The sequence below is a fragment of the Dermochelys coriacea genome, chromosome 3 (assembly GCF_009764565.3).
Source record: "Dermochelys coriacea isolate rDerCor1 chromosome 3, rDerCor1.pri.v4, whole genome shotgun sequence".
In the NCBI taxonomy this organism is placed as follows: domain Eukaryota; kingdom Metazoa; phylum Chordata; order Testudines; family Dermochelyidae; genus Dermochelys; species Dermochelys coriacea.
The window spans coordinates 149,504,250-149,513,565 of NC_050070.1; the positions used below are offsets into that span (position 1 = coordinate 149,504,250).

The following is a 9,316-nucleotide window of genomic DNA, read 5'->3' on the forward strand; positions in this document are numbered from 1 at the left end:
ATGTTTCCCCAAACACCTTACTTTTGTAAGGGAAGGAAGATGCACTAATCTGGAGTAAGAAGTACAGCACACATTCCTTTTTATCAAACACACTGTACCCATTCTGTGTTGTTTTGTAAGAAACAACACTATTTCCATCTCCTCAACAAGCCACCTATTATGTGATGGAGCCCTGAAGACTACGTTCAAAACAAAACCCTAGATTGCAATCACTATTCTATCTGAAAACTGAAAATCATCAACAAATTGAATGGCTGAAGGATTGTTGTTGAAGGGCACAATCACCTTCTTATCCCCAGAACTGAGTAGCACCTGCACTAGGGTTTCTCAGCAGAAATTTCCACACGTTGCTAGTGCAGCTCTATCAGAGCAGTACCAATGTGAACCTTAGTGAAAACAGGTTTCAGAGTAGCAGCCGTGTTAGTCTGTATTCGCAAAAAGAAAAGGAGTACTTGTGGCACCTTAGAGTCTAACAAATTTATTAGAGCATAAGCTTTCGTGAGCTAAGTGAGCTGTAGCTCACGAAAGCTTATGCTCTAATAAATTTGTTAGTCTCTAAGGTGCCACAAGTACTCCTTTTCTTTTAGTGAAAACAAAGCTTCTTTATCTACTGGCATTTTCAACACTTTCCTTGTTGTCTAACCCTACTTAGAGCAGGTATAAACATCACGGTGTTAAAAGTGCCAATGGCCACAACGGCCTCATGTACATTAGCATTACCCACATTGTTATCACTAGGACAGTTGTGCTAGAGTTTAAAAAAAAAAAAAAAAAAGCAACTCCTCAGTGTATCTAAGTAGGCAAGGTCTGAGTGAGCTATCTTTGTAGACTTCCCCCTAGAACACTAAATACCCAAGAACTTCATTAACACAGAGTTAAGGTTGCCCAGTGAGGAATTCCAGAAGATGGAGTGATGATTAAACTTGAAAATCAGAAAATCAGGACATAAAAAAGTTATGGTATATGCCACCCGCACTACACTACCTTGAATCTGACCCTGAGAGCTGGCAACACCCCCTGGGAATGGTTCAAAGAAGGAGATGCCATAATAAGCAGACAAGGAAGTTCTAAGAGAATATGCCACTGTTTCTGTTACATAGCACAGATTTGAATTCCAGCATTTATCTGCATGCATTCCAATTGCCTTAACTGTGTTATGTGTAGTTGTACTAAATGATGGAGGGTTTTGTTGGAGCAGTGTGACAGAGCTGTTACTGTGATATGATACTGTATACTTTGAAGGATGAAACACACCTGATTTCTGCAATGAGTTTTGTAGGATGTCAGTAAACATGCACAAGGGCATCTTCTTCCCACGGGCATTCTCAATGGTCTGGTAGAATAGATGATCGTGGTCTCCAGGGCTTACCGAGGGGTAAGTGAAGGCAATGTGTCAGAAAGAATCCTCAGGGCAAGGGTGTTGGGGACCACATTCAGCAAGCGGGGCGGGGTGGTGGGTTGTATGGAATAGACTTAGTATTTCAGTGTAGGCCTGGTGAAGACAGCTCCCAATTGCTATACCTGTCCTAAACCCGAGTTTTGCCTTAACAAAGAGGTGTTGGGACTTTGTCCTGTAGTGCTCATGTGCTCTGGTCCCAAAGTGTTCTGTAGCATCTGAAGGGTAGAGTGCGAGTATGTATTACTGCCATGGGGGGACATTGCTCAGAGGGTAGAAGTAAAGTTGCATAATGGGGATAGGATGTTCCTTAACTTAGTATTTCCTGGTTTCCAGAGTTTTAAGTTTGCATTACCTTAACTCTTCATTTTCTGGTTTTCAGTTTTAAGTTTAGCCACTCTCCTCATTCTGGAAGGGCATGAGGCATCACTGGGCAACCTTAACTCTTGTGTTTACATTTTTGGGCATTTAATTGCCTTGGGTTTTAAAAATAATAGTTTCTCAGCACCCCCATGTACCACAGTCCATCTCTCCCCCTCCATTGCCCCAGGCTCCTTAGCCATGATTCCTCCAGCCACAGAATGCACGTTAGTCCCTTCACTGCCCTGCATCTTGTCTTGGTCTCCCCTCTCTCTGCCTGTCCACAACGGCTTGGTCCTTCCTCCCCACAGAAAAGAAAGGGTCAACAAAGGACCTGCAGTTTGAGGAACTGTGACGAGGATGCAAGTAGAGTGCAGGGACAAGCATGGAGTCAGTTGGGACAGACATGGGGGCATGGACGTAGGGGGTTTGGGGGAAAACAGAGAAGTCCCCTACCATTCCCCATTACACAGCTCAGAACTCCTGCTTTCCATCTAATTTTTCAATATACTGTTCCAACACCCCTCATTCTCTCACTGCTGCAACTGCCTATATTCCATTCAACTGCGTAAGAGATCCCCAGATTGCTCCAACTCCTCCAACAGTCTCTCCCTTACACCCATTGCTCTGATTACTCACATATCCCCCACTGCTTTGAGGCTCATCTCCACTCCCCTCTCCCGCCAACTATATCATGTAAAGCCTTCTCACTCCACCTCATCCTTTTCACTCCACATGCCCCTGCTAAGTTTGGAGAGCTTGTAGGGAGGTGGTGGGCTACCAGGAATGCTAGACACACAAAGGGACAGGAAACTGTAGATGCAGTTTCCCATATCTATTCCTAATGTATGGGGAAGGAGATCTACAAAGCCATCTACAGCATGGGAATTTTAGACTATGTCTACTCTACAGACCTTTACAGTGGCACAGCTGCACTGCTGTAAGGTCTCCTGTGTAGCCACTCTATACTGATGGGAGAGAGCAATACTGTCAGCATAATCAAACAACCCCCCGAGTGGCGGTCGCTATGTCAGTAGGAGAACATCTCCCGACGACATAGCACTGTCCATGCCAGTGCTTTTGTCGGTGAAACTTATGTCGATCAGGAGTGTGTTTTTTCACACCCCTGACCAAAAGTTTTACCAAAAAACTGCTAGCGTAGACATAGCCCTAGAGAAATATAAAGCAGCATATTAATTTGAGATGTTCTCAGCTGAATAAGTACAACCAATGGAGATGAATATAGCCTGAAACAATCACTCTGAGATTCGTGACCTGCTCCATTCAACTCAGCAGGTGTTCTCATTGCCTCCCTGCCTTCCTCAACCTTTAGGCTCACAGAGGGGAGAGGGGCTCAGATCCACACCCCCAAGGGAAAGACCCCAGATCCCAGCTCACATGAGGACAGGGAGAGGGGTTTACCCCCACAAGGGGAAGGGCCCCCTGATCTTGGCTTACACACTGGGGCAGGGGGACATAGGAAGAATGGATCAAAGTGCTCCACCATCCTAATCCCCCAATTCCACTTGCCACTCATCCCAATGCTCCCTCTCAGCCTCCCAACCCCTTTCCCTTTGCCATTTATTCTTCTCCCCATAACCCACCCTCTCCTCATTGCAGCCCCAAACCCCTCTTTCCCATCTCCCTCCTAACACCCTCTCTCAATCTCCACATTCCCACGCTGCTCTAACAACCTCCCCACATTCCCCCTCAATGCTATAACCCCCCCCCTTATTTCCTTGGTCTGCACCAACAAGTTATAAGGATCTGAAAACTTTATGAACTGCTCATGTAAGGGGGGCTCTGAATTAGGAAAAAGCCTTGACCAAATGACCCAGTGACTTGCTTTCCTTTGATCATGCTTCCTGAACAATGGAACTTTGAGTGTGATCACATTATCTTGTCTTTCATCTTTTCTCTGTTTGATCAAAGCTAATTTTCTTGAGAACACTCCTAAATTTAAATGAGCATATGCATGTGAATTTTAGAGCACTTTGAAAAAAAAAAATCATTTTTAAATAAGAAATTTTCATCTTGGGGCAAAACTTCCAAAATGAGCCCCTGCAGAATGCAGGCAGAGAGCAAGGAATGTGGACAATGCTATGAAAATTATCAAGTGTAGGGCTCAAACTCAGTGCACTGGTGTAGCTCTGGGTCAGTGACCACAGCATATTGTCGAGCCACTTAGTCACTGCGGCAATAGCTAGAAACCCTCTTACTTCAATAGAGCCCTAGTCTAGCTGCAAATGCACATTTCAGTTTCTTTGGTTCCGCAGTTTGCCAATCTCTAGATCCAAAAACCTAAAGGTCAATACCTTTTTTTCCCCCAGTATTGCTTCTCTAAAGGGGCAGTGGGTGCTATGCCCAAGCTGAGAAAAATGCTGAGCGACTGCAATCAGTTGGGGAGGAAGGCTATACCTCATGAACCCCTTACTCAAATGACCCCAAAATTGGAGCATTAACACTACCCAGCACCCCCAAGACACATAGCAAGTGTAAAGAAAAACTGAGTAAGCATATGGATTTTAGAATAATAAAAGCAATTATTAACTTTACTAGAAGAGCTGGTGCTAGGCTACAATCATTCAGGAATCTCTTCTGCAAGTATATTATTAACTAAGGGCTTGTCTACCCAAGAAAATCTGAAGTAAGGTAGGATATGAATTTAAAATGGATTAAATATTCCTAATTAACTATATGTGCAGATGCTCTTATTTTGGAATAAGAGTGCCTTTTTCTAAATTATCTTAATCCACTGGATTGCTGTCAAACCCAGTGGATAAAGCTAATATGGAAAAAGGCACTCATTCCCGAATAAGGACATCCACACATGAAGTTAATCAGGAATAGCTATTCCAGAATAATTCTCCACATTGAGAAGCTCTTAGACAGTTCAAGACAAAAAGCTCTTTCTTACTGAAAAACATATTCACAGATAATCTACTATTTACTATATAGAATACTCCTTATACAATCACAGTACCAAACAGTAAAGATATTCACATCAGAAATAGAATTTTAAAAACATGGGTTTACATGCACAAATCTGAATATTTTGCTTAGGCTGAAATGAGAAGTTTTAAACACATATGAAACAACTTTCAGAGAATGAATCTGATGAACCGGTAACCGGCTCTCTACATCAACAGGAAAAACTTAAACATAATGTTTATTAGACATTTGATTTAGAAAGTTCTCTGCATTCTGCACATATAAATGATCTACAAGTACAAGATTCTGTTAAATGGTCAAACTAATCCCATTAGCTAAATATGCTATTTTATCCATAGGGGCCTTTGCTTAGCTAAAGGATAGTTTGATCTTTGATTCTTAGCTGAAACGGCTAAGGTTTCTGCCCAGCTATAACTCTGAAGAGGAATAAAAGCCTTGAAGGGAGAAAATCAAAGGGGCACTACTGGGGATGGGGATAAATGATGAAAGGAGAAATCATTAAACATTAGAAGTGAAAGACCCCTAGTAAATAAAACCAACTGCTTTTAATATGTAAATCTCAAAAGTAGGTGAGAATGGTTATCCTTACTCTACAAAGAGATGGAGGACCTGAGGCTCAAGGAAATTACGTGATTTACGAACGGTCACACTGTGGGTCAATGACAGAATCTGAAACGGAGCCAGTTCGCTGCACCCACTCCAGTGCCCCACTCACTGACTACACCATCCTGTCCACTTCTCTAAAAACACAGGACTGATCCCCATGGAGTCTGTCAGTCAGGAAAAATACCGTTCTGTAGAAAGAGGTGTCAGATTCTGAACGGATTATTTCATGGAAGAATCAGAAAGACTTCAGGGGAGCAGGGCAATCAGTATTACTGAGGGGAAAGCAAACGGGGTTATTTGGGAGAAATCAGAGGAGGGAGATGGGGCATTCAGGAGTAGTTTCCTGGCTGCGGCTGTCCCGGCGCGGCGGGACAGGTGAGAAACACACACATAAGGGTGTCCTTACCCCAGTAAGAGGGAAGGGTAGAGCGGGAGCGGGGACAAGCACACAGCGTTAGGCAGGCAGCGCTAGGACACCACAGACTGTCCGATCCGCAGGGCAATCGCCCAGCCTGGGGAGAGGGCGGAGCGGGTAATGACCCGGGGCCTAGCCGAGGGTGTCCTGAGGGGTAATTACCCGGCTACTGCTGCTGTCTCCATGCTCGCCCCCGCGTCGGGCCCGGCTCCGCCCGGGCCCCGCTCCCCCCGGCGGGGAGGGCAGCCTCTTGCTGCGGTGCGGGGACGGGGAGCGGCGGGAGGCTGCGCGGTGGCCGGACGGGGAGCGGTGGCGGCGGGACGGGGGAGGCGGCGAAGCCGAGGAGGGGGGGCGGCCGCGGCCTGGGCCCGGCCCAGATCCCGAGGTACCCGAGCGGGAGCTGCGGGACCCCGACGAGCTGCTCTCCTTGGAGCGGTGGGAGGAGGGCGGCGGACCGGAGCGGCCGCCGCTGGAGCGGTACATGGCGGCGGCAGTGCAAGGGGCCGGGCGGGAGGCCTCGCAGTTCAGTTTCCCGGCGCCGTTCTCCTCCTCTGCCCGCGGGGCCCCTTGCGTGCGCGTCCCCGACACCACCACCGTCACGCGGCGGGCAAGGGGGCGCGCTCAGACACCCGAACAAAATGGCGCCGGCAGAGCCCCGCTCACGTGATCTAAGGCGGGCGGGAGCGTCTCCCTGCTTCGGGGGTGACCCTGCCTTATAGCGCCCACCTCCTGCTAGGGACAGCGCCTCTTCCCCCCCCCCCCCGCTCTGGCGGCATCCTGCCCTGCGGCGCCCCCTGGGGGCGGCTCCCTCTCGCCCTCTCGTGCTACGGGAACAGAGGCACGTGCCATGACCCGGGGACGCACCGAATGTAGATGTGCTGGAAGCAAATATGTTGACACGCGGGTAATTAACCGGTGGAATGCCGAGCCCAAAGATACCGCTGTGGCCAGGAGATTAACGGGATTCAAACCAAGCTAGCTGGGGAGTGGGAATGCTCCCGGCTACGTTAGATAGGGTTTTGTAAACGTTTGGAAAGTCTCCTGTCTCAAGGTGTAAGCCAATCACTATACAACCGAGTCAGGAAGAAGCTCCCTTTATGGGGGGATTATGTCATACGTGTCCAGGCTCTTTTGCAGCTTCTTTGGAAGCATCTGGTACTGGTCACTCTCAGAGACAGGACATTGGACTGAGGGACTGCTGTCCTGATCTAGTGTGACAAATCATATTTTCCTGTGTCAAAGCAGACAAGTTAATGTTGCAGTGGAAATCCCCACTTTCTAAATCCCTGTCCTTCTTTGTTGATTAGGAGTTGAGATGGGTTTAGTCTTTGGTTAACAACAGGTTGGGGTCTGAGGGATGGTGTTTGTAGAGCCCTGTAGGGATACAAAATTCCTATTCGCATCCGCTCTGCAAACATGTTCTGCAGATATAAAGCAGATAACTGTAGATTTGCAGGGCTCTACGTCTTTGCAAGCTCAGCTCAAATTTTGCCCACTTCTGGGGTTGCATGCCCCAGAGCACACTTGAATCAGTCAACTGTAGCTGTAGAAAGGTTTTCAGGCTTATTGGTCCCCTGACACCTTAACAAGGCACATGTGCAGAGGGGGTAAACTGAGTCTTAATGGCACACTACATCCAACTGCCACACCTTTAAACTGTTTCTAAATGAGTGCACTGCTATACTAATTCAGGAAATACACTTAAATGTGTAAACCATCAAAGCATGCACAACACAAAGCACCCTGCATAATCATGTGAATTTATTTCTGTTACCCTTCTCCATCCTACCCACTACTCTCTCAAAGTTTGTTAAGATTCACTTGTGATTTTTGACTAAATTGCATGTCTTTGTACAGTGCCCAACATAAGGGGACTCTGATCCTAACTGAGATTAAGTGTGCAACACAATAGGCCTAATTAATAATAAGGAAAATGACCAGGTAAATAATTTCTTACTATTTCTGTAGAGCTCATAATCTTTCAAACTCAGCAATGCACTGAGTACTGCTCTGTGACAATGTTATGAAACTGCTACAGCACTTAAAATTTGCAACCAGGACAATGTAACAGGTACAAATATACTTTGTTTATTAATTTAAAAAAAAACATTTTCATGTCTGAAAGTCAAGGAAAAATGTGAGTCACAAACTTTAAAAATGCAAAAACAGACTCTAGTAATGGAGAAAAATGTCCTTTTTTGGTTTTCAGCTGCCTGAATATTTGCTCCATCCCCTTGCTTTCCTCAGAACAGTCCTGAATCTTTGGTTTAAAAAAGACAAATTTGTTTCCTTTTTCTGTAGTCATTTTACCCTTAAGACAGTCACTTTAAAGCAACCAATATAAAAAAACCTAGGAAAGCTTTCTCTCTCAGGCTTTTAAATAACATTCATTACTGTGGCATATAAATGCTGCACAGAAACCCAGAACACCAACATGTTTTTTCACTCTGTTCCTCTAGACAGAAGAACAGGTCCTGGTGACTATATTGTAGTAAGTGGAACCAGGAAGCAGAAGCTATCCAGGTGCCATTGCTATTATGTTTTTGTTCTGTGTGCATACAATGCCTTGCATAATGGTGTCCTGCTCCATGTGCTTCTCAACATAATGATAATAAAAATAATAAATAATATGTTACAAAAATGCAAATGAAAAATAATAATAAAAACTAAAATCTCTTTCTCCGTTCAGATGACAGAACTGCTCAATGGCAAATAAAAAGGATGCAGATACTAGAGATTACATGGGTCTGAAACAGTCTAGAGTAGAAAAACTCATTTTGTCTTAAAGAAGCATTACAACCTAATGTTATAGTGTCCTATTATGCTACTGGTCTGCTCTTTACATTTTCAGTTAAGAAACTGCACTATATTTCCATCTCTAGAACACACACTACTGACTCTTTTTTCAAAGGGGCTAAACAATCTTTAATGTCAATGGGATTTATGGGTGCTCAGCAGTTCTAAAAGTAAGGCCATAAGGGTTCAATCCTTCAAGGTGCAGAGCAAAATGTGGATGCTCAGCACTTAACAGGATGAGGCCCTAAGCTTTGTCATTTGATTGAAATACTCAAGCAAGGTCCTTACCTGCTTTGCAGAGGTTTTTGAAAAAATCCCATCATTGATGCTTCAGGCTTTCACAGGACAAAGGGGCTGCCACTCAGTCTTCTGTGCTAATAGTTGGGACCTGAAATTGTCCTTTGGAACCCTGCGGCTCATTTTGGGCTGAGGAGCTTCCAACTAGCTGATGCTTGAAGAAAGAGATTTTAACCAATCAGACGCAGATGGCAGTGTTTGGAAATAAAGGGTCTTTTCACTCTTATTTCTCACAGTCGGTAGCCAGATGCCCAGAGCTGGATACAAGAAGCCTTGAATAAAGAAACAGAAGGGAGAAAGTGGCAGAAGAAAGTACTTTTAGGAAAGAGGAGGGGAAAGAGTACCATGAAAGGGAATTAGCCAACAGAAGTTAGAGAGAATTAAAAAAGTAAATAAGAACAGGCATTAGGAATAGGGTTTGGCTGACAAGCTGTAAGTGACAAGGACAAGGATAAAGACTAGGAAACATGTAAAATCTTTATTTTTAAATTTGT

The 9,316-nt window shown here is 45.1% G+C and overlaps 1 protein-coding gene across 4 annotated transcripts in view; it reads right to left on the reverse strand.

Moving 5' to 3' along the window:
- Window positions 1–6,534, reverse strand: part of ZNF318 (zinc finger protein 318) — a 35,936-nt gene extending 29,402 nt beyond the window's left edge. The window contains exon 1 of one of the 4 annotated variants that reach the window (XR_006280162.1): window positions 5,892–6,332. Coding sequence is in view for 3 of the 4 variants with exons in the window: in XM_038395410.2 (XP_038251338.1) it covers window positions 5,892–6,212 (321 nt within the window). In the remaining variant the exon portion in view is untranslated. Of the gene's footprint in view, window positions 1–1,254; window positions 1,339–5,891 lie in introns of those variants that run through there. The other 3 variants (XM_038395410.2, XM_043511544.1, XM_043511545.1) reach the window with 3 other exon arrangements.
- Between the last annotated feature and the right edge of the window lie 2,782 nt (window positions 6,535–9,316).